The 25894-nt window shown below is 41.0% G+C and overlaps 1 protein-coding gene across 3 annotated transcripts in view; it reads left to right on the top strand.

The window, feature by feature from the left end:
• Positions 1 to 25894, top strand: part of sbno1 (strawberry notch homolog 1 (Drosophila)) — an 84298-nt gene that overhangs the window by 2614 nt on the left and 55790 nt on the right. For 2 of the 3 annotated variants that reach the window (XM_068006229.1, XM_068006228.1), the window contains exons 2-4: positions 1215 to 1346; positions 9666 to 9764; positions 24784 to 25078. In XM_068006229.1, the coding sequence (XP_067862330.1) occupies positions 1215 to 1346; positions 9666 to 9764; positions 24784 to 25078 (526 nt within the window). The remainder of the gene's footprint in view (positions 1 to 1214; positions 1347 to 9665; positions 9765 to 24783; positions 25079 to 25894) is intronic. The other variant, XM_068006230.1, reaches the window with a different exon arrangement.

Raw genomic sequence — 25894 nt, 5'->3', positions numbered from 1 at the left:
TTTTGTAACGTGTTCTGTTGGTATCCTTTATTAATAACAAATTTGTTGGGAGGGATCTATGCCAATTGGTGTGGATGAAGTGCATTTACACAGTAGTTTGGTTGTTAGATTTACTTTAATTGAAGTTGCATTGAATATATTTCACAAAGTGATTTAGATTAAAGGAAATTATGCCTCAACTCACTTTACAAGTTCACTTTAATTTTAAAGAAACATTTCCATTTTGGTCTTAACAAAAAAGCACATTGGTTTGGAACTGCAATGTCATTAAAATTTTAATTTAAAAACCTGTGCTGTCATTGGCACCTCTTCTCCTCAGTTGTGAGTAGATAACCTGCTCTGTTCTTTGCTTAATTTGCTTTTAGTGTACCAATCTGAAATTGGGAGCTCAATATCCTGGGAAACAAACTCTAAGTGAGGTTAACATTTCATTGCAAGTTGGTTGAATTTGACAGCAAAGCTATCACCAAGTTAAAATTAAAAGACTAGCTCTGCATATGGAAATGAATTGTGACAATCATTAATGGGCGGGGCACGCTTGGATTTAGTTATTGAAGATGTGTTTAAACTTACAAATAATATAAATGGATTCAACAGAAGAACTAGATTTTTTTTCTGGGAAAGTACGGGTTTGAGTGATATGGTGGGAAGGTGGGGTTGAGAACTGAAAAGAAATAGGCTTGTTGGACCAAATGCCCTTGTGGTTTCCTAAAATTTCCCTAGTATATATATTCTTCATTGAGCAATTGTTTTAGCTGAGCTGGTTGATTGTGGACGCTGGGCCTGATTCCTGCTGACTGGTGCAGCGTTTGTTTGGGGATGCCATTGTTCCAGTGCTAGATCTGGTTGAGAAGGTGATCAACCTGCTTTCGGGCCTCCAATAATGGTGCTTAATCCAGCTGCTAGAAGAGAACCTGGAATATTTTTCCATTTTCCCATGGCAGTACAGTTACACTACATGGTGCACCAGGAAGTTTTGCCATTGCTATACCCCATCCAATGCTGTCCATCTTGGGTACGGACCACTTCAGTACTCTTGTGACTGCAGAAAAACTAAAGCAATTGCAGAATATGGATTCAAAGCTGCTGCTTTTAACAGTCACTTTTACTTTGTCTAATCAGTAAATGTCATTTTTTGGGTGGGCCTACTATGCCTAATGGAGGCTTTTTAAAAAAAAAATCCCAATGTAACACATTCTACTGTTAATCTACAGATGACAGACCCAGGCCAAGATCTTCTACTTGCTGCTTTGAGCGAAAGTGGAATTAGCCCTAATGACCTCTTCGATGCAGACCCACTTGACACTGGCTTGATGTCGCCTCTGTCATCCAGTGGCATACAGCAGGTAAAGATGGCTTCCTAATCTTATTTGGTATTTGCATTGTTATTCATTTTAGTTAACATTTAGATAGTATTTTTCTTTCTTTATCTTGAATGTGAATTTATGCAATCAGTTGCCATTCTACATTGTAACTTTTCTAATAGTTCATGCTCTTCATTGAATTGAAGAGGAAGCTGAGGATTGAAGCATCAATATTGTATGCATCTTTGGCCCATATTTTAATTGTGGAATTCTTGTAAATGCATAATATGCAAAAACATGTTCTGGTGCAAATTTGGGCCAGATTACCTGCCATAAACTTCTTACAGATCATACATGTTTCCTGGGTTGTACTGCTATTTGTATTGTTTCGTCGTATTATGATAGTGCTCTGACTTTAGTCTTGAAGTGTATGTGATTGGTCCATCTACAATTTGCTTCAAAGGAAACTTATTGTAGCTTTGTGTATTTTTAGCCATAGTTGCAGTTTCCATTATTTAGAACTCATTGAGTCAGTTCCTGTTTTTTGCTAATAATTTCTGCATTTTAACTGTTACCTCTAGCCCTACAACCCACCGCGAGCTCTACGTTCCCCCAACTCTTGCCTCTTATGCATCCCTGACTTCCTTCGCCCCACCATTGGCGATTGTGCCATAAGCCGTCCATAATATCTGGAATTCCATCTCCATCTCCCTCTTCCCCCTTTTAAGATGTTGCTTAAAACCTATCTCTTTGACCAAGCATTTGGTCACCTGTCTTAATGTCTCCTTTGGCTCAGTGTCAATTTTTGCCTGGTTACACTTGTGTGAAGTGCCATGGGATCCTTTACTATGTTAAAGGAGCTATATAAACGCAAGTTGTTGTTAACCGATATGTAACATAATGAAAGTTGTTGCACACATCATGTATGATGTCAACTGCATCAAGAAGCTTGTACTTTTAAATTAAAATGAGTTGGTTAACACTCAACAGGCCTGGCTTTCATTATATTTTTAAATAAATGATATTTTGATATATTCATGCGATGCTGATAGATTTCAAAAGTGGATGGAAGATGTTTTACAATGTACAGAGTCTTTGGTTTAGTTTGCCCTTTTTTATGTAAATTTTGCTTTAAAAGTCATTGGGTTAAGCATGGATACCGACTTGAAATTTCAGGTATTTCTCTCAGTGGTGAGTCAAAATCCCACCAACTGATTCCAGGTAGAAATCATTTCAAACTTATTTCAGGGGCTAGGATTGGAATATGTGTGGCAAAACTTGTAGGAGGCATGTTAACAAAAATAACATTTTGAAGACCTCATTTCTAGAGCTGCCTATGTTTTTCCATGTGGGACAAGGCAGCTCCAGACTTTAAACTGCAGTATCACTGAAAGGCAGGATCAGTAGCTAACAGAAGTTGCTTCTCTGTAGTGTAAATCATTTGATATACTTGACAAAATCTAAAACAATAATGTGTGTATTGGGGTGAGTCCTGTTTGAGAGAACAGTGTGCAGGAGGTATATAATGACAGAAAAACGTTACTAGTTTGTTGGATCAGTCACAATTAGTGGGATGTTGCTAACACTATTTGTCTCTGGCTAAGTAACGTTGACTTTGATAATATGATGGGTAAGGCTGCGACGTCCTGTGATTTTTATACCAAACTGTGACTGGTACGATTTTTACTTCTATAAATTTGACAATTCATATGATTTTGTTCCAGTTTTCTGGCGCATTTGATCATAAAAATGAATCTGAAATACAGTGTGTTCCGTATAAGTTTTCATGTATTTGTGCACACTTTGTACGACCATTGCAGTATGCTGTTACATAGGAACATGAAGCCATTTAGCCCCTCGAGCCTTTTCCGCCATTCAATGAAATTATGGCTGATCTGAATCCTAACACCATTTAAGGGCTCCATATCCCTTAATACCCTTGACTAACAAAATTCTATCCATCTCAGATTTAAAATTATTAATTGAGCCAAGATCTACTGCTTTTTGTGGGAGAGTGTTCCACACTTCTACCACCCTTTGCGTGAAGTGTTTCCTAACTTCTCTCCCGATTGTCTGCCTCTGACTTTAAGACTATGTCCCTATGTCCTAGACTCCCCCACCAGCGGAAAAAATGTCTCTCTATCTACCCTATCATTTCCTTTCAAAATCCTAAAAACCTCAATCATATCACCCCTTAACCTTCTACATTCCACAGAATACAAACCTAGGTTATGTAAAATCTCCTCATAATTCAACCCATGGAGCCCTGGTAACATTCTGGTGGATCTGCGCTGCACTCTTTTCAAGGCCAATGTATCCTTTCTAATGTGCAGTGTCCAGAACTTTGCACAATACTCTAAATGGTGTCTAACTAGGGCTTTGTATAGCTGTTGCAGAACTTCCACCTCTTTATATTCTAGCTGTCTAGATATAAAGGCTGACAGTCCATTAGCCCTTTTGATTGTTTTGTACCTGATCATGTACATTTTCGTGTACATGGACCGCTAAATCTCTTTGGACCATCACTGTTCCTAGCTTTTCATAATTTTTAAAAAAAGGTTACCCTTACCATGAGCAAATAATATGCTTCGACCTGTAAATAAAAAATAAAGTAGATTTTATATTTGCCTTTTATTGCATATTAATTGACTTTAGCACGACTTTTCTGAATGTGGTCACGACTGGCCTCCTGATTTTTGACATTTTCTTGTGACAGAAGTTTAATGATAGAGTGTCGCCCACTCCCCCTTCAAAGTGGCAGTGAAGAGTTAGTTACCTGTTAGTCAGGCAGCAATTGTCTTCAAAAGCTACACAGTCAGAATAAACTGTATTTTGATCAAAGCATAACAATTTTTAGCATGGTTAAAGACAGTAAACCATTTGACGGTTGATGTTGTGTATATGGACATTGAAAAGGCGTTTGATAAAGTGCCACATTATAGGCTTGTCAGCAAGATTGAAGCACATGGAATAAAAGGGGCAGCAGCAGTATGGATATGAAATTGACTAAGTGACAGGAAACAGAGAGTAGTGGTAAACGGTTGTTTTTCGGACTGGAGGAAGGTATTCAATGGTGTTCCCCAGGGATCGGTACTAGGACCACTGCTTTTTTGATATATATTAATGACTTGAACTTGGGTGTACAGGGCACAATTTAAAACTTTGCAGATGACACAAAACTTGGAAGTGTAGTAAACAGTGAGGAGGATAGCAGTAGATTTCAAGAGGACATAGACAGACTATGGGCAGATGAAATTTAATGCACAGAAGTGCGAAGTGATACATTTTGGCAAGAAGAATGAGGAGAGACAATATAAGCTAAATAGTACAACTCTAAAGTGGGTGCAGGAACAGAGGGACCTGGGGGTTTATGTGCACAAATCTTTGAAAGTGGGAGGACAGGTTGTGAAAGTGGTTAAAAAAGCTAAATAGAGGCATAGAGTACAAAAGCAAGGAAGTTAGGTTGAACCTTTATAAAACACTGGTTCAGCCACAGCTTGTGTATTGTGTCCAATACTGGGCATCGCAATTTAGGAAGGATGTGAAGGCCTTAGAAAGGGTGCAGAAAAGATTTACGAGAATGGCTCTAGGGATGAGGGACTTCAGTTAAGTGGATAGACTGGAGAACCAGGGTTTTTCTCCTTAGAGCAGAGGAGATTTGATAGAAGTATTCACAATCATGAAGGGTTTAGATAAAATAAATAAAGAGAAACTGTTCCCATTGGTGGAAGGGTCGCGAGCCAGAGGACACAGATTTAAGGTGATTTGCAAAGAACCAAAGGTGACATGAGGAAAAATGTTTTTACGCAGCAAATAGTTATTATGTGGAAGATGATTCGATCATGGCTTTCAAAAAGGAATTGGATAAACACTTGAAGGGAATAAATTTGCAGGGCTACGGGGGAATGAGACTAACTGGATTGCTCTCACAAAGAGCCGGCACGGGCTGAATGGCCGCCTTCTGTGCTGTAACCGTTCTATAATTCTATGACAAGCTTAGTGTTTCTTCAATTGCCAAAGCCTGGAAATTGTTGTATGCAGTATTATCGTACAAAAGTGGAATGTGTTGCAGTAAGCTCTCTTGACCACTGTTTTAGGAGATAACTCGTTAGAACTAAACTGGTAGACAGAATAGTTTGGTACAAACACATTAAGCTTCAGTGCAGAAATATGGCACAGTTTAATTTCTAGCCTCTGGTTATTACTCTATCTGTCTCTTCAGTTTTTTTTTTTGTTTCCTCTCCTACAGCTTCTTTTGTAAACAATTTTACAACACCAAGTTATAGTCCAACGATTTTATTTGAAATTTACAAGCTTTCGGAGGCTTCCTCCTTCCTCAGGTAAATGTCAGGAACTCCCTGACATTTACCTGAGGAAGGAGGAAGCCTCCGAAAGCTTGTAAATTTCAAATAAAATCGTTGGACTATAACTTGGTGTTGTAAAATTGTTTACAATTGTCAACCCCAGTCCATCACCGGCATCTCCACATTACAGCTTCTTTGTCATTGTTCTGTACTTTTCTTTGCTCACCTGTGGGTTGAGATGGCTTTCAGTAAGGAGAGCATAGGCTTCATCACTCTGCCAAGTGGAGGTTTCAGATTATTCCTGTATTGGGCTGGAAAATTAGACTATACTGCCTGGCTTGGTACCTTGATCCTCCTGGGTCTGGCCAAAGGAGGTATTGGTGGAGGTCTGCAGCAGGCCATTTGCCCATTCATCATGTCAGCAGTGGAAATGAGAGTCTAGAAAGACTTCAAAATAAGCGGATAAAACATTTTTTTAAAAAAAGTCCCCTTATTGATGTGTTTTCTCTCTCTTCCATCCTGGTCTTTGGTGAATGCTGTAGATCAATCAAGTCTTGAGCAGGAATGGTTTATCTCAAATTAAAGGATAGCTTGTGTCATGTAGTATTCCCCCAGTCCTTATTTGGAGAGGGAATGGAGCTGCTCAGACCTCAATCAGTACAAGGGTGGTACCACATTATTCACAAACTAATTACTTCAGATTGTTGCTGGTCTCCTTGTAGTAAGCTTGTGTTAATTTGGAGCCCTAAGGCCTGTAATTGTCATAGTCCCCAGATAATTTTATTAGGAGATCACGCCACTGGAATCACTGAACAGAATTACCTTCCCTTCCACCATTAAAGCAGCATCTAGATTTCCTGCTAGTCTACTTAAAGCATGCAATTGTTCTTTATTTGCCAGGTAACTGCACATACTAATGTTCTGTTTTGTACAATGCAAAAACACAGTGAAAAGAGCATCGTGGAGTGTTTTTGTTAGGGTTGCGTACACCTAATTCATCTACAAAATCTGAGTCTACAAAATGAACGGACTAAGAATATTGAGATTTTGATCGGTACTGTTGGAAATTTCAGTAGCACCTCATTTTTCCAAGCCGCCCTATTAAACCAATTTAGTTTATCATAGAAAGGTTAAAGCATGGAAGGCGGCCATTTGGCCCATCGAGTCCGCACCAGCTCTATGCAAGAGCAATCCAGCTGGTCCCACTCCCTGCCCAATCCCCGTAGCCCTACAAATTTTTTCCTTTCAAGTACTTATCCAGTTCCTTTTGAAGGCCATGATCAAATCTGTCTCCGTCATCCTCTCAGGCAGTGCATTCCAGATCCTATCCACTTATAGTAGATGGAAAAGTTTGCCCTTGCTTACACATAGTTTGTGATTATCTGAATTGAAGCATGTCTTGGTTTGTCAGCCTCTCTCTTTTTAAAAAAAAACGCCCTCCATCTTCTGCAACTACTACCCAATACCTAACCCTCACTTTCCTTTCTGCAGTCCTCAAATGCGTTGCTGCCACCCAGCTCTGCACTCTGCCACAATTTCATGTTAAAATCCCATTTTCGTTTCCTCCATGTCAGTATCACAGATTACCCGGATCAACATCACCACTGACGTTCTTGGGACTGCATCTGTAACACATGAACCCACCTTGCCTCTCGTGAACTCTGCATTTGCTGCAGCCCAACCATTGCATCGTTCTCCATAGTCTCTCCTCCATGGCAGAACTGTCACTTGGTTCTACTTTGCCTGCCCTAATATAGCCACCAAATCTCCTTCAATAGCTGCCACCTCGGAAATGCCAAAGTTCCATAACAACTCGACAAGGCTTCTTCGACAGCACCTCCCAAACAAACATGACTTCTACCATCTAGAAGTAAGGAATCTTACAACACCAGGTTATAGTCCAACAATCTTATTTTAAAATGTGACACATTGTGTATTCAGCATACTGGGACCTACTGTTTTCCGTGGCTAACCTGTCTGAACACCAATGACACCTTTGATTGGTGTGATGGTGTCCCAGCCTAATATAAGATATGCGATTTGAGAACCTCTCCTTCACTACTCACCTGATGAAGGGGATAATCTCCGAAAGCTTGTGATTTTAAAATAAAACTGTTGGACTATAACCTGGTGTTGTAAGATTCCTTACATTTGTCCACCCCAGTCCATCACAGGCATCTCCACATCATCTAGAAGGACAAAGGCAGCAGACATATAGGAACACCATCACCTCTAAGTTCTCCTCCAAGTCACATACCATCCTGACTTGGACATATATTGCCGATGGGTCAAGATCCTGAAACTCCCTACCTTACAGGACTGTGGGATCACTTTCACCATACAGACTGCAGCAGTTCAAGAAGGTTCATCACCACCTTCCCAAGGGCAACTGGGGTTGGGCAATAATTGCTGGCCTTGCCAGCGATATCCATATCTCAAGAATGAATTAAAAAAAAATTGTTGGCCGCCTCCTATTCCTTCTTTAGATGCTGCCCCTTGGTAACATTATCCACAGGCATGGGACCAGTTTCACAGTGTGTCAAGGCCAGCTCAGGCTACTGTCCAGCATGAGTCCACGATCACCATTAAGCCATCTGATTGCTTCTCTGACATGGAGTAAAGGATGAGCCAGAATTTGCAACTTAACATTCGACAAGACCCAGCTATCCTGTTGGGCTTCTGTTTTTAAAAATTCCCCACCCTAGCCGGATTGTGTCCTCCTTACTGGTTGTTTGCTTAGGCTGAACTGAAGGTGCACAGTCTCAATGTCCTGTTTGAACCCGAGCTTCAAACACCATATCCAATCCATCATCAAGAGTTGCTACTTCCACATCTGCAATATTGCGCTCCTTCACCCTTAACCTCAACCCCACCACTGCTGAAACCCTCATTAATGCCTTTGTTGGTTCCAGGGTCGACTTCTCTGGCATGTTCTTTGCTGGCCTCCCCAGCTGCACTCTACATAACCTCCAACTCATTCAGAACCCTGCTCCTTGCATCCTATCCCTCAGGTACATACTGCTTGCCTATCACCCCAGTGCTCGCTGAGCTCCATTGGCGCTCTCATGCCTCCCACCAAGTCCCAACGCACTGAATTTAGGATTCTTGGCCCCACCTTACCCAACTGTAATCATTTGTGTATCTCCTCTGCTCCACCCTCAGTGGCCAAGTGTTTGGCTGTCTTAGGTGTACAATCAAATTTTGTTCACAAATGCATGTGTCCTGTTGTGTCTCTCCCACCTTCAAATCTGGTCCACCAGGCTTTTAATCATCTCTCCTAACTCCTCTTCAGTTTGTTTCTACTTTGGGGCTTGAAATCGTTACCATATTAAAGGTGATAAGTTGTAATTATGAGCACTACTTAACAGTATTTCGAGTGTAGTACAAAATGAGTGATTTTTTTAATGAATTCTATATGTATTCAGATATATAAATATAGAGGAACTTTGGTTATCTGCTTTGGAATTGACCTTGCAGTTGTGAAAACAGGCAGTTACTGGGTACTCTTGCTTTTCCACTGTTTTTATTGTGCACGTGCACGCTGTGTAATTACAGTCGGCATGCAATATGCAGATAGAGGCCAATTCTTTTTTAGCAGTGCATCCAGCGTAAGATTTTAAACCGGCACTTACAGCTCTAAGTGCAACAAATGCCATCACTCCCCGGGGCGCTCGGGTAAACTGAGCTGCTCAAAAAATGGATCTAACAGCAGTAATGGTGGTCGGGATGGTCACAGTCACTTCATTTGTAGCATTAGTCACATGGTAGATGAACGTGCAAATAAACCAGTTCTACTGTATTAGATGTTGAGAATGGCCACATGAATCGCAGTGCTCATTTCTGGTCCTGTACATTGCCCTGTCCCGTTTAATATGCTGGAATATTTACATAGTATATAGAATACTAGAACTGAATAGCACACTATGTAATTATGTTAGCGGAATGCATTCTTGTATTTAATTTATTGTGTACCTAGGAAGGGGGGACAGATTTAGTCCTAACACCTTTTCACAGAGAATGTAGTCTAATACTTCAAATGGTTTTCCTGTCTCTTCAGTCAGTGCCTATCAGTTCTTTAGAGCTTGGTATGGGAACAGGACCACTTTCTGCAGTGAAATCAGAGACTGTGACGGGTACAACAATGCTTAATGTGCAGGTAGGCGTTTCTTAAACTTCACGATGAGTTCATATGTTGAGGTTGTGCAGTTTTTGTCCCCAGAATCCGTACACCCATTTCCCAGCAGGGCTTGTTGGATATTGATCGGCAGCAGGAACTCTAGCTGCCTTTTTTCCACATGTTGGTGTTGAGACCAATTACAATGCAAACTCAGCACAGAATAAACTTGGGACTCCTCTGGCCGATAGGAATCAGCTACTCATGGGATAAAGTTGGTAACCATCAGGGCAGTGGAGATAAAGCTATATTTAACTGGACATCATGCAACCTAATTCGATCAAGTGCAGCATTTGCAATGTATAAAATCTAATTGTGGTCTTAGTATAAATGTTGTACTGTTTGGTCTTGTTGAATTTTAATTGGAAGTCATGTGTTGATGTTATTGAAGGAGAATATACTAGCTGTTTGCACTTTTAAAAATACATCTCTCAATTGGTGAATTGGACAAAAGAACTCCACTTTATACAGCGCTTTTCACAACGCGCCAAGGCGCGTTACACTGAATTAAGTACTTTTGTTTTGAAGTGTGGTCACTGTTGTAGTGTAGGAAATGCAGCAGTCAATTTGCACACACCGAGATCCCACAAACAGCAATGAAATATATGACCAGATAATCTGTTAGGCATTCGGTGAGATAAATCTTAAAAGAAAGACAGACTTGCATTTATGTAGACTTCAGGATGTCCCGAAGCGCTTCACAGCCACTGAAGTACCTTGGAAATGTAGTCACTTTTGTAATGTTGGCCAGGACACTGGGAGAAATCCCCTGATTTTCAAAAAGTGCCATAGGATCTTTTATATCCACTTGCGAGGGCAGATGCAGCCTAGGTTTACTGTCTCATCCAAAAGACTGCATCTCAGACAGTGCAGCACTCCCTCAGTACTGCACTGAAGTGCCAGCCGATATGTTCAAGTCTCAAGTGGGACTTGAACCTACAACTGTCTGACTCAGGCATGTGTGCTACCACTGACCCAGGGCCTAAAGAAGACTTCACTTTGTTTTTTTAAAAAAATTGTTCCACATGTGGGGTGCACATACATAAATCTTTGAAGGTGGTAGGACAAGTTGAGAAGGCTGTTATAAAAGATCCTGGGCTTTATTAATAGAGGCATAGAGTACAAAAGCAAGGAAGTTATGTGAAACTGTTATAAAACACTGGTTAGGCCTCAGCAGGAGTATTGTGTCCATTTCTGGGCATCACACTTCAGGAAGGATGTGAAGGCCTTAGAGAGGGTGCAGAAGAGATTTACTAGAATTGTGCCAAGGATATGGCACTTCAGTTACGTGGATAGACTGGAGAAATAATGAGGGGCACAGATAAGGTAGATAGTCAAAATCTTTTCCCAAAGGTAGAGGAGTCTATAACGAGGGGGCATAGATTTAAGGTGAGAGGGGAGAGATACAAAAGGGTCCAGAGGGGCAATTTTTTCACTCAAAGGGTGGTGAGTGTCTGGAACGAGCTGCCAGAGGCGGGTACAATTTTGTCTTTTAAAAAGCATTTGGACAGTTACATGGGTAAGATGGGTATAGAGGGATATGGGCCAAGTGCAGGCAATTGGGACTAGCTTAGTGGTATAAACTGGGCGACATGGACATGTTGGGCCGAAGGGCCTGTTTCCATGTTGTAAACTTCTGATTCGAAGCTGGGGTGGTTCTCCTTAGAACAGAGAAGGTTAAGGGAAGATTTAATAGAGGTGTTCAAGATCATGAATGGTTTTGATAGAGTAAATGAGGAGAAACTGTTTCCAGTGGCAGAAGGGTCTGTAACCAAAAAACACAGATTTACCGGTGATCAGCAAAAGAGCCAGAGGCGACACGAGGAAACATTTTTTTATGCTGCGGCTTGTAATGATCTGGAATGCACTGCCTGAAAGGATGGTAAAGCAGATTCAATAGTAACTTTCAAAAGGGAAGTTTTTAATGAATCCTGTGCTGTGCCTACTATGATGTAGCCTGGGTATTCTCCAACCTAATTGATACCACAGGAACCATAATTTTAGATGACTGTTTTATTTTAAGAGGCAGGCATCCTGTTTCATTACTTTGTGTTTACATGTTCAACATACAGCACCCATACCGAGTCATGCTACACCCATGTTGTGAAAAAGCTGTTGAACAGGCTTTATAATCTGCTTGTGTGCTGCAGGTACTAATCAGAGATGCTGCTGCTCTTGTAAAATGAGATCACATATAGCACCAAATTGCTTCCCCATGATCTTCATTAATAAAGTGGCAAAACCTTGAGCAGTTACCCGATGCCATAATGAGGACAGGTGCTTTGTAAAACTTGACCTGGTGATTATTTGAAGCACAATACAATTTGGAGAAATAGCATTGGGGTTTGTTGCAGATTTGTTGCAGCCCAGTGTACACAGCAGTTGACTCTGTACTTAAACTTCCTTATCCATGTGATAATAGTGGGACTTAGTTCCAATAGTAGGGAAAGTTGTGAGAGAAGTTCTGCTGCTGGTATGGAGATGGAGGGCTGGTTTGAAAAGTAGTAAATCTTGTAGCATTGTTCCAGCCATAAGTTCCACAAAGGACCAGGCTGGCCACATCTCCAAAGTTGTAAAGCATGAGATAGATTGTGCTCATCAAATCACTGAAAGTTAGGATCAAGAAATACAGCTTGATAACAGTATTCCTGCCATAAGGTTCCCGTGGATTGAAAGGTAGTAAATGTAACCCCGCTATTCAAGAAAGGAGGGAGAGAGCAAACAGGGAACTATAGGCCAGTTAACCTGACATCATTAGTAGGAAAAATGCTAGAATCTATTATTAAGGACATAGTAACAGGGCACTTAGAAAATCATAATATGATTAGGCAGAGTCAACATGGTTTTATGAACCTTGGGAAGCAGTGATCATAACATGATAGAATTTCACATCCAGTTTGAGAGCAAGGATCTTGGGTCTGAAACTACTGTATTAAACTTAAATAAGGGCAATTATAAAGGAATGAGGGCGGAATTGGCTAAAGTGAACTGGGTAAACAGATTAGATGGTATGATGGTGGATAAGCAGTGGCAAATAATTAAAAAGATATTTTATGACTCGCAACAAAAATATATCCCTGTGAGGAGGAAAGACTCCACAAAAAGGGTGAACCAACCATGGCTAGCTAAGGAAGTAAAGGATGGTATCAGGTTAAAAGAAAAAGCGTACAACATGGCAAAGCTTATTGGTAAGACCGAAGATCGGGAAAACTTTAAAAACCAGCAAAGGATGACTAAAAGGGGGAGAAAATAAATTGAGAGTAAGCTAGCAAGAAATATAAAAACTGACAGTAAAAGCTTCTACAAGTATATAAAAAGGAAGAGGGTAGCTAAAGTAAACATTGGTCCCTTGAGGATGAGACTGGGGAGATAATGGAAAACAAGGAAATGGCAGAGGAATTGAACAGATATTTTGCATCTGTCTTCATAGTAGAAGACACTAATAATATACCAATAATAGTAGAAAATCAAGGGGCAATGGGGAGGGAGGAACTAAAAAACTATCACTAGAGAAAAAGTACTTGGTAAACTAATGGGTCTAAAGGCTGACAAGTCCCCTGGACCTGATGGCTTGCATCCGAGGGTCTTGAAGGAAGTGGCTACAGAGACAGTGGATGCATTGGTTGTTATCTTCCAGAATTCACTAGATTCTGGAAAGGTCCCAGCGGATTGGAAAACCACAAACGTAACACCCCTATTCAAGAAGGGAGTGAGACAGAAAGCAGGTAACTATAGACCAGTTAGCCTAACATCCGTCATTGGGAAAATGCTAGAATCCATTATTAAGGAAGTAGTAGCAGGATATTGAGACTCATAATGCAATCAAGGAGAGTCAACATGGTTTTATGAAGGGGAAATCACGTCTGACAAATTTATTAGAGTTCTTTGAGGAAGTAACGGGCAGGGTGGATAAAGGGGAACCAATGGATGCAGTATATTTGGATTTCCAAAAGGCATTCGATAAGGTGCCACATAAAAGATTACTGCACAAGATAAGAGCTCATGGTGTTGGGGGTAATATACTGGCATGGATAGAGGATTGGCTAACTAACAGAAAATAAAGGGTCATTTTCAAAATGGCAATCTGTAACTAATGGGGTGCCGCAGGGCTCAGTGCAGGGGCCTCAACTATTTACAATATATATCAATGACTTGGATGAAGGATCAGAGTGTCTTGAGGCCAAATTTGCTGCTGATACAAAGATAGGTGGAAAAGCAAGTTGTAATGAGGACACAGTGTCTGCAAAAGGATATTGACAGGTTAAGCGAATGGGCAAAAATTTGGCAGATGGAATATAATGTGGGAAAATGTGAAGTCATCCACTTTGGGAGGAAAAATAAAAAAGCAAAATATTATTTGAATGGAGAAATACTACAAAATGCTGCGGTACAGAGGGATCTGGGTGTCCTCGTACATGAAACACAAAAAGTCAACATACAGGTGCAGCAGGTAATCCGGAAGGCAAACGGAATATTGGCATTTATTTCTCAGGGGTGATTGAGTATAAAAGCAGGGACGTGTACAGGGTGCTGGTGAGACCACACCTGGAGTACTGTGTACAATTCTGGTGCCCTTATTTAAGGAAGGACATACTTGCATTGGAGGCAGTTCAGAGAAGGTTCACTAGGTTGATTGCGGGTATGGAAGGGTTGTCTTCTGAGGAAAGATTGAACAGGTTGGGCCTATACTCATTAGAGTTTAGAAGAATGAGAGGAGACCTTATCGAAACATACAAGATTCTGAGGGGACTAGATAGGGTAGATGCTGAGAGGATGTTACCCCTCATGGGGGAATCTAAAACTAGGGGGCATAGTCTCAGAATAAGAGGTCGCCCGTTTAAGACGAAAATGAGGAGGAATTTCTTCTCCCAGAGGGTCGTGAATCTTTGGAATTCTTTGCCCCAAAAAGCTGAGGAGGCTGAGTCATTGAATACATTCAAAGCTGAGTTAGACAAATTTTTGATCAGCAAGGGAGTCAAAGGATATGGGGCAAAGGCGGGAAAGTGGAGTTGAGGTAAAAAATCAGATCAGCCATGATCTCATTGAATGGCGGAGCAGGCTCGAGGGGCCGAATGGCCTACTCCTACTCCTATCTCTTATGGTCTTATGAAAGGGAAATCGTGTTTGACAAATCAGTTAGTTTTTTGAGGGTGTAACTGGCGGGGTAAGTCAGGGGGAACCAGTGAATGTAGTATATTTGGATATTGAAAAGGCATTCGATAAGGTGCCACACAAGAGGTTGTTACACAAGATTAGGGCTCATGGGATTGGAGGTAATATATTACCATGGATAGAGGATTGATAACTGACAGAAAACAAGAGGGTAGGGATAAACGGGTCATTTTAGGGGCGGCAACTGTAACTGGTGGGGTGCCGCAAGGATCAGTGCTTGGGCTTCAGCTGTTTACACTTGGTCTCCTCATCTAAGTCATTGATATAGATTGTAATGTATCCAAGTTTGCTGGTGATCGAAAGCAAGCTGTGAGGGGGATGCAAAAAGGCTGCAAAGGGATACAGACTGGTTAAGTGAGTGGACAAGAAAGTGGCAGATGGAGTATAATGTGGGGAAATGTGAAATTACCCACTTTGGTAGGAAGAATAGAAAAGCAGGATATTTTTTAAAAGGTGAGCCATCAAGCAATGTTGGTAGTCTGGGATTTGGGTGACCTTGAACACGAATCACAAAGCTAACATGCAGGTGCAGCAAGCAATTAGGAAGGCAAATGGTATGTTAGCCTTTATTGTAAGGGGTTTGGAGTATAAGAGTACGGAGGTCTTGCTGCAATTATATAGGGCTCTGGTGAGACCGCACCTGGAGTATTATGTACAGTTTTGGTCTCCTTACCTAAGGAAGGGTATGCTTATCTTAGAGGGGGTGCAACAAAGGTTCACTAGATTGGTTCCTGGGATGAGAGTGTTGTCCTATGAGGAGAGGTTGAATAGAATGGGCCTATATTCTCTGGAGTTTAGAAGAATGAGAGGTGATCTCATTGAAACATATAAAATTCTGAGAGCTTGACAGAGTAGATGCTGAGAGGCTGTTTCCCCTGGCTGGAGAGTCTAGAACTAGGGGTCATAGTCTCAAGATAAGGGGTCGGCCATTTAGGACTGAGAGGAGAAGGACTTTCTTCACTCTGAGGGTTGTGAATGTTTGGAATTCTTTACTCCACAGGGCTGTGTTGCTCAGTCGTTGAGTATATTCAAGTCTGAGATCGATGGAATTTTGGACTCTAAGGAAATCAAGGGTTATGGGGATAGGATGGGAAAGTGCAGTTGAGGTCGAAGATCAGCCATGATCTTATTGAATGGCGGAGCCGACTCGATGGGCTATGTGGCCTACTTCTGCTCCCATTTCTTTTGTTCTTGAGCAGGTAAGGATCACTCTAAGTGACGTGCATTGGGTAGGTCCGCGTTTGATTATAACCGACAGATTACTATGTCCGTGCAGTATAACTGTCTGAGTGGAGTACATTGTTGAACGGAAAACCAGTTGGTTGCTGTATGTTCAACAAGATGTTCTGCTCACTTTAAACACACTCCTGTTTCGAATCAGAGTTTGAAACACTGAAAAACATGTTAAGTTACAGGAACGTATTGGTGTTGCATTCAACAATGGGCTGAACTCACTAGCACTTCAAAATTTTAAACTTTAATTTCAAAGAAGAGCACAGTTAAAGTGCTGGTGAGTGGAGTGTATATTGATTGCTGTATATTTAACCACTGTGCTCACTGGATAACGAAGCACCATTTCCAGACTTGACATTACAGTCTGGTGGGTGGACGGGGAGAGGCAGAGCACTGCGAGTCAGGCCATGAGCACTCCCAAGCTTCAGTTGGATATCTTCTTTACTTAGTAAAAACAACTAGATTAGCAGCCGTGTACCTACAATCATGGTCCATTGTTTCAGGACAGGAAAGAATTTCAAATATCTTTCCAATGGTGAAAAAAATACCATGATTAGAGATACAGTACCACATCAATAAATCCAAAACCCACTGAAATTAATGCAACACAGTCAAGGGCAGATCAATTACAACCAGATGATCACTATATGTGGTGATCATGAAAACTGAATTCCATTCTAGGCTCTGTAGAACTAAAAATTACAGATGAGGTGGTTATGGTCAAGCTTTTTTTTTTAAAAAAGAATTCCCACTCTTAAATTTTTTCACTCTAGTGTAAATGAAATATGATTCTAAAGCTAGGTACGTCAATACTTGTGATCTTGAGTACAGATGGATCTTGTGATCTTGAGTAGTATTGCAATGATCTTCCTTCATAGTGTTATTGGTTTTCTCGACACTTAATGGTCTTTACCTAGGTGCATAGGCCAAACAAGAGGAGATAATCCTAGAGAGAAGCTTGGTCTTATATCTTGGACATCCTTTAGATCATAGTTTTTTTTTAAGCGGGTCCCTGCCAACCAGTTGGTTTCTGTACGTTTCTATATTTGTTAAAATGCATGTTATTTCTGTTATATACTAATGTTTGCTGCAGTGGTCGCACAGTTTTCCTTTTGGATAACTGACTATCTTTTGGCATGATGTGGAGATGCTGGTGATGGACTGGGGTTGACAATTGTAAACAATTTTACAACACCAAGTTATAGTCCAGCAATTTTATTTTAAATTCACAAGCTTTCGGAGGCTACCTCCTTCCTCAGGTGAACGATGTGGATCTTTTGGCAGTTAGAACTAGTGGTCTCTGGGAATCTATATTAGTGGGATAATCCCGAAAAGAGGAAAAATTGAAACCATTCTTGTATCTAGCTGAAAGAGCTCCGCTTTGATTGCGAAATAGTCTTTGAGGACACTGTCACGGTATGAAGCTGTTCATTCTGCTCTGAGTAGTCCAGCTGCTTAACCGTTAGAATTGTCTAGTGCAAGAAGTTTGGCACAACCAATGCCATATCTCTGCGCACAAAAGGTTTCAGTGTGCTAACTTAGGCGTTACCTGCTTTCAAAGGCAAGAAGTTGCAATGCCCTGCTGCTGCCTCCAACCATGAGGGAAAGTCATGCATTGACACAGGTACCGACTGTCTGGAAGAGGTGGGTGGCTAATACTGTTTTTTTTTACATTGGGATTTGTTGGATTGAAAACCACCATGAGCACATAGAGAACTAAATTTGAAGAATGCATACTTATTAGCTGTGATGAATAATGTCTCTTTAAAACAATTGACATTTAGGTTTTTTTTTAACATGTAACATATATACTTTTAGATGTTGTATTTAGGTTGAAAATATTTTGCATCCTGCTGCTTAGAACTGAAGCCCTTACAAAAAAAAATTGCCCAGGATTCCAGCTCCGGATTGCTACCCAGCTATTCCTGCTTGAAGTTTGGATGTTGGGTGAGAATGAGATTGGGCTTGGCTGTGATGCCCCCAAAGGTTGTGTGGAATGTGTGGAACTGTATCCCAGCAAGTCGGTGCCTCTCTGGAAGGAGGGGACTAGGTGGTAATCATGTCCCAACATCAGATCTTTAAACAGCCAATTTAATTTCTACCAAATTCTTTGCTGGTTTATGTTCCTTTGTCCCTTCTTTCATTTTTCAAGCTGTCAGATTAAGTAGGGGAAGTGATTTTAAACAAAAGTGCTTTTTTCTGCATTATTTATAAATGCAAAAGAGTCTTTGTAAACCAACTATAAAATTGTGACTTGAGAACAATACGGCTGCTGTTTTGCTTCCCGACAATATAATTCACATGCTACAGTTGTGGCCCCTTCAGGATTGTAATGAGTGGGAAGAGTGCCCTGCTGAATTGTAAATACAAAATTGATAATGCTTCTTCAAAGAATATTGAGCCACATTGCATGTGATTTCTATTTCCTTGTATTAATCTGGAGGATTGTAAGGCAGTTTTGAGTAAGAAAGTCAGGTATACGTTCGAATGAAGAAGCAGTCAGAGCCAAGCAGATATCGGAGTAGGCCCCTGATTACATGGATTTTGGTCTGACTAAATGGGAGGAGGGCACATTGGGTTTTGAAAGCGCTATGATATCCAAAAAGAGAATGATTTGTGTTACAGGGGAAATTAATCAATCCCAACGCAATAGCATAAATTCAGTTTCTGAGCGCAGCTGAGGGAGTGGTGGGATGGCTGGTGAGCTAACAAACTGGAGTCTATAATACATTAAGGTCTTCAGGGACCTTGGAAGCGAAAGGTGGGTGAAGCATTACTCCATTGTATGATAGGGGAATAATTAAGAGTGATATCCCATGTTTGTATATATGGTATACCGACATTTGTATGTTTATTACTGTGAAACTAGGTTGAAAGTAAAAATAGATACTAAATAAAAGGAATTAAAAATTATGGGGGAAAATTCAAGTACTGAAAGTTAATTGTGCCACTGGGGAAGTGATTCCCATGTTTTCCCAGTTTGTAGATTTAGAGTTTGTTAGTCGGTGACATCCAATGTAAGGCTGACTGGCCTGTGATTGCTGGAGGATGGGAGGCTACTAAGAGGTGTAGAGGATGAGCGGGACATTGGAATGCATGTCCACAGATCCCTGAAGGTGGTAAGACAACATGCGCAATACTTTCCTTTATTAGCCGAGGCATAGAATATAAGAGCTGGGAGGTTATGCTAGAACTGTATAAAACACTAGTTAGGCTACAGCTTGAGTACTGCGTACTCTACATTACAGGAAAGATATGATTGCACTAGAGAGGGTACAGAGGAGATTTACGAGGATGTTGCCAGGACCGGAGAATTTTAGCTATGAGGAATGATTAGATAGGCTGGGGTTATTTTCTTTAGAACAGAGGAGGCTGAGGGGTGACTTAATTGAGGTGTGTAAAATTATGAGGGGCCTAGATAGAGTGGACAGGAAGGACCTATTTCCCTTAGCAGAGAGGTCAATAACCAGGGGGCATAAATTTGAAGTGATTGGTAGAAGGATTAGAGGGGAGCTGAGGAAAAATGTTTTCACCCAGAGGGTGGTGGGGGTCTGGAACTCACTGCCTGAAAGGGTGGTAGAGGCATCACATTTAAAAAGTACTTGGATATGCACTTGAAGTGCCATAACCTACAAGACTAGGGACCAAGTGCTGGAAAGTGGGAATAGGCTGCATCGCTCTATTTCGACCGGCACAGATATGATGTGCCGAATGGCCCCCTTTGCTGTAATTTTTCTATGATGTGGAGATGCCGGTGATGGACTGGGGTTGACAAATGTAAGGAATCTTACAACACCAGGTTATAGTCCAACTGTTTTATTTGAAAATCACAAGCTTTCGGAGGCTTTCTCCTTCGTCAGGTGAAGTGACGAAGGAGAAAGCCTCCGAAAGCTTGTGATTTTCAAATAAAACAGTTGGACTATAACCTGATGTAATTTTTCTATGTTCTTGTGCTGGGTTTATGCCTCCCCCCTTTTTTGAACAGGGGCGTAACATTTCCAATCCTCTGGCACCACCCTCATCCAAGGAGGATTGGCAGATTGTGGCCAGAGCCTCCACAATTTCCACCCTCGCTTCCCTCAAGAACCTAAAATGCATCTCATCTAGATCGGGTGACTTTTCTACTTTGAGTGCTGTCAACTTTTTAAGTACCTCCTCTTTATCTATTTTTATCCTATTCAATATCGCTACTATCTCCTCCTTCCACAAGATCTCCTTTTTTGTCCCTAAGTGGGCCCACCCTTCCTTTGACTACCCTTTACTATTTATATGTTTATAAATACTTTTTGGTTCCCTTTTATGTTAGCCGCTAATCTATTCCCATACTCTCTTTGCCCCTCTTATTCCCTTTTTTAGATCTCTTCTGTGCTTTCTGATATATAGCTTGGTTCTCTACTATATTACATACCTTACATTTGTCATAAGCTTTCTTTTTCTGTTCCATTTTAATCTGTATATCTTCAGTCATCCAGGGAGCTCTAGCTTTGGATGTCCTTCCTTTCCCCCTCGTGGGAATGTGTCTACTCTGTACCCAAACCATCTCCACCTTAAAGGCCCCCCATTGTTCAATTACGATTTTGCCTGCCAATTTTCAATTCCAATCCACCAGGGCAAGATCCTTTTTGAAATTAGTCCTCCTCCAGATTGTTCCTTGTCCTTTTCCATAACTATTCTAAACCTAATGATATGATCACCGTTTGTCAAATTCTCCACTTCATTCCCCAGAACTAGATCCAGCACTGCTTCCTTCCTCATTGGGCTGGAAACACACTGCTCAAGAAAGTTCTCTTGTATACATTCTAAGAATTCCTCCCCCTCTTTGCCCTTAACAGTTACTATCCTGGTCTATATTGGGATTATCACGACTCTATAGTTCATGCATTTTTCTGTAATTTGCCTGGAAATTTGTTCCTCTTTCTCCTTCCCACTATTTAGTGGCCTATAGTATACGCCCAGTAGCATAATAGCTCCTCTGTTGTTCCTTAATTCTAACCAAGTAGATTCTGCTTTTGGCCCTTCAACTACTTTATCCCTTTCCAGTGTTATAATAGTATCTTTGATCCATATTGCCACCTCCCCACCCCTCCTATCTTGCCTGAATATCTTGTAGCCAGGGATATTAAGTACCCAAATCCTCCCCTACTTTGAGTCACGTCTCGGTTATTGCCACTATATCATAGTCCCATGTAGTGACTTTTGCTTGTAGCTCACCAACCTTATTTACCAAGCTTCGTGCATTTACGCACACGCACTCCAAACTCATCTTAGACTGCCTCGCATTTGCCCCCTATTTGATCCTCCATTTCTGAACTATTCTTTACTCAAGTGCTATTTGTCTCTCCCTGTCCACTGTGCACCTTATTTCTCCTCTCTCATGTTTCATCCTGGTGCCCATCCCCCAGTCAAATTAGTTTAAACCCGCTCCACAAAACTAGTTAACCACCCCGCGAGGGCATTGGTCCCAGCTCTGTTGAGGTGCAACCTATCCGTCGTGAATAGATCCTTCCTGCCCCAGAACCGGTCCCATGCCCCAGGAATCTGAAGCCCTCCCTCCTACACCATTTCTCCAACTATGCATTAACCTGTCTTATCCTACTATTCCTATACTCATTAGCATGTGGCACTGGGAATAATCCAGAGATCGCTACCTTTTGAGGTCCTGCTTTTTAACTTTCTCCCTCGCTCCTGATGCTCTGCCTGCAGGACGTGAATCCTTTTCCTTCCTAGGTCATTGGTTTCCACATGGACCATGACTCCCGGCTGTTCTTCCCCCCCCCCCCCCCCCTTCAAAATGTTCTGCATCCTCTCAGTGAAGTCCTTTACCCTGGCACCAGGAAGGCAACACACCATGCAGGACTCACGTCGGCAGTTGCAGGAACGCCTATCTGTCCCTCTGACTATTGAATCCCCTATAACCACTTCGCTGTGCAGTCCTTTGCCCCACGGTGCCGTGCTCTGGACTGGCACTCCTTTGAGGTGCGGTCACCCCTCAAAGGAGTGCCAGTACTGGAAACCGGTTAGTGAGCGCCACACACCTTCCAGGCCAATGACAGAGTGTAACCGCTCACTGGGAAGATCTGTATCGCACTGGATGACCAGGCTCCCTGATCCCTCCTTGTGGAAAGGAGCCTGTCCTAAAATCTCAGAACAATGCAGCTGGAGATTGAGCACTCCACATGTTGTAGGTTGTCTCTGCCATTCTGGCCCAGTATTTTAAAATCCCAACGTACTGAGTTGATACCATGTAATTGGGCCAATGCTGTGGCTGTCGGAACCAGCTCGTAGCATACAATTGTCTGGACCATGGGTTTTTGATTGAACCCAGTTTCACCACCCCCCATTCCCCAACGAGCAAAACTTCAATTTTCATTTCTTACATATATTTAGTTAAGTTAAAAATGATTGTAATTTCTTTTGAAGTTTTTGAAATGGTGCTCGTTATTGGTAATTACCATAAATTGTGAAATTGTGCAAAGAACATTTTGAGCAACTCTGTTTTCAAACTTCAGCACTAAATTTAAATAAATGAATGAGGCAAAATTTGACATCACGAATAACCTGATTTACTGTAGTGTCCTGAAGAGTAGAGAGTGACCAAAAACCATTAACAAATGTTGCTCAAGCCTAATTTAAGTAGTGTAATTTTGAATTATTCAGTGTAGTTCAGCACGCCTACTCTTTTAGGTACCTAATTTTTTTAGCGCTTTTTAGTTTTTCACTGAGTTTAGATTTACTAGAACGCTTCCAGGAATGAAGGACTTCAGTTGCGTGGATAGAATGGAGAAGCTGGGGTTGTTCTCCTTGGAACAGAGAAAGTTGAGAGGAGATTTAATAGAGGTATTCAAAATCATGAAGGGTCTAGACAGAGTAGATAGAGAGAAACTGTTCCCATTGGCAGAGGGATCAAGAACCAGAGGACATAGATTTACGGTAATTGGCAAAAGAACCACAGACGACATGAGAGAGAACTTTTTTACACAGAGGGTGGTTATGATCTGGAATGCACTGCCTGAGGGGGTGGTGGAGGCAGACTCATTTGTGGCTTTCAAAAGGGAATTGGATTAGTACTTGAAGGGAAAAAAATTGCAGGGCTATGGGGAAAGGGCGGGGGAGTGGGACGAGCTGGATTGCTCTTGCAGAGAGCTTGCACAGGCTCGACGGGCCGAATGGCCGCCTTCTGTGCTGTAACCAGTCTATGATTCTAACTATGATTCTATTGGAATCATACCAGCTAATTTATTTCTAGTAATTCTTGCAAATGCTTTGGCCATTTATTACCACATGACCTATGTCAATCCATCCTATAAAGCAAACCTTGATGTCAAGCACCTTTTGAATGCAGTGAATGGGAAATGGTTTATGTGGAGCCACATAGAGTAATTGATGTTGAGCAGTGATCTCAAGACTGCAGTTTAATTTCCAGGTTGGTATATAGGTATCCTTTAAACCCAGAGATTTAGATTACAGGACAGAAAAATGTATAACGCAAGGAGAGTGCATCAAGTCCTAATCTGTGCCTGCTGGTCACTTCCTTTTATGTTGTAAATATTATTTTTTTTTCTGTTTTGTCATGATGGTCTGGTGTCCAGAAGTTCTGGATAGGTTTCATTTTGACAGTTGTTTTAAAGCACTTGACTATGAAAAATATCTTTCTCCCAGCAATAGTGATGAAGGAAAATTGGTGGAAGATGATGTATCATTTGGTTATTCTTGATGTATCTCTGTGTTAGTCTCTTTATGGGATTCTGTAAACTGACTGCAAAGTCGTGCAGGAGGAGGTTCCCACAAAAGTGTGAAGTGTTTGATTACCACAAATGTAGGAGAAAACTGCAAGGACAGAATATAGATAAGGATTATCTCTTTCCTTTTTCCAGGGAAAAAGGCAAGGAAGCAGCTTATTCCTTATCCATTGTGTTATGTTTGTCTGTATTTGGACTCTGAATAATTAGATGTTTTCAAATTCTATGTATAATCACTGCTTCATTTTATTGAACCGACAGCCTCAAGAGAATTTAAATTTTAGAGAAGGATGAGAGGTGTAACCTTTTGAGCTGTTAGTATATAATGTGATATGTTTGATCTATTTCTGAACTTTCTGCTTTTTGTTTCCTAGTTATATAGAATTTCATAGAATTTTACAGCACACAAACAGGCCATTTGGTCTATGCCAGTGTTTATGCTCCACACAAACCTCTTTCCACCTTACTTTATCTAACCCTATCAGCATATTCTTCTTTTTCTTTCTCCCTCATGTTTATCTAGCTTCCCCTTAAATGCATCTATGCTATTCGCCTCTAGTGAGTTCCATATTCTCACCACTCTGACTAAAGAAGTTTCTCCTGAATTCCTTCTTGGATTTATTAGTGAATATCATATGTTTATGGCCCCTAATTTTGGACTCCCCCACAAGTGGGAACATCTTCTCTACGTCTACCCTATCGAACCCCTTCATAATTTCGAAGACCTCTTGACACATCACTTCTTGGTCTTCTCTTTTCTAGATAAAAGAGCCCCAGGCTGTTCAATTTTTCTAGTTATTCTAGTTGTAACATGAGAAAATTAGCATTTTTATAATTATTTATATTTTTCTCAACAGCCACCAACAGCTACCACTTTTGTGTTAAATCAGCTGAATCAGCTGCCAAACCTTGGAACAACATTAATTGTGACAAAGGCACCCATTAATGCGGTGTCTCGTCCCACAGTTAGTGTAGCAAAGATTGTTCAGACCAGCTCACTTGCACTAACATCTACAGCTGCTCCAACAGTAGCTACAGCATCAACCAAGGACCAGATACAGCTTAAAGACTTACTTAAAAGCAACAGCTTATCTGAACTGATGAAAATGAAGCCGCCGTCCAATATTGTTCAACCCATTTCAACAGCAGCCAGTAAGTTATTTTCATTCAATCCCATTTTATTTGAAATTGTGTATTTCGTGTAGTTTTAGAAATATTCAAACCTATAAAATACAAAAGTATCCGCTTAAATGTTGTTACACAGCCTCTTCATTGGTAGCTTTGTTTACATGTGGTTCAGAAAAACTCTTATTCAATGAATAGAGTGGGCAAGTTGCATTGGATGCAAGTAGGTTCCATTGGTGTATCTGGCATTTAACAGTTTTTTGATCACAGATTTGTTTTGGGAAAGGTACTAAGGTTTGGCTGAATCTGTTTGAATATGGTGCCATATATGCCTACAATCTGCTTGATATTTATTATGCATGTGCATTTGATAACAATTAACGCACAAATATGACACACAACTGGAAATTGTGGTTTACTGAAAATAAATTGCACAGTGACATGGAATGCACAAGCCCTCAATCCCAAGCCATGTAAGTTAATGAAGGCTCCACCTTTTCTATAAGCCTTTAAGCTCTGTTGCATATCTCACTTATACAATGGCTGATTGTACACATGCAAAGTTTTTCAAAAATCGAGACAACACAGCAGCTTTCTCCTTTTTGTATTTGAAGGCTGATGCATGCTCCATGATCACTGGCCTACGAAGCAGTCGTGTGGCTGTTCATTAGTTTAGTGTGAAGAGGCTGTGTGGTTGTTGTCTGGAAAGAAGTCACTTTGTTCTAATTTTTCCATCTTGTCCAGATTAAAAACTAATGGAGACAAAACGTTAGTGAGAGCACTTTATATGGTTGCTGTTGTTAGATGTATGCATGTAACATATTGTGCAATCCATAGTCCACA

This window comes from Heptranchias perlo, chromosome 25 (assembly GCF_035084215.1).
Source record: "Heptranchias perlo isolate sHepPer1 chromosome 25, sHepPer1.hap1, whole genome shotgun sequence".
Taxonomy (NCBI): domain Eukaryota; kingdom Metazoa; phylum Chordata; class Chondrichthyes; order Hexanchiformes; family Hexanchidae; genus Heptranchias; species Heptranchias perlo.
Note: the sequence above shows the minus strand (reverse complement) of the source record. Positions and strands in the feature narration are given on the sequence as shown.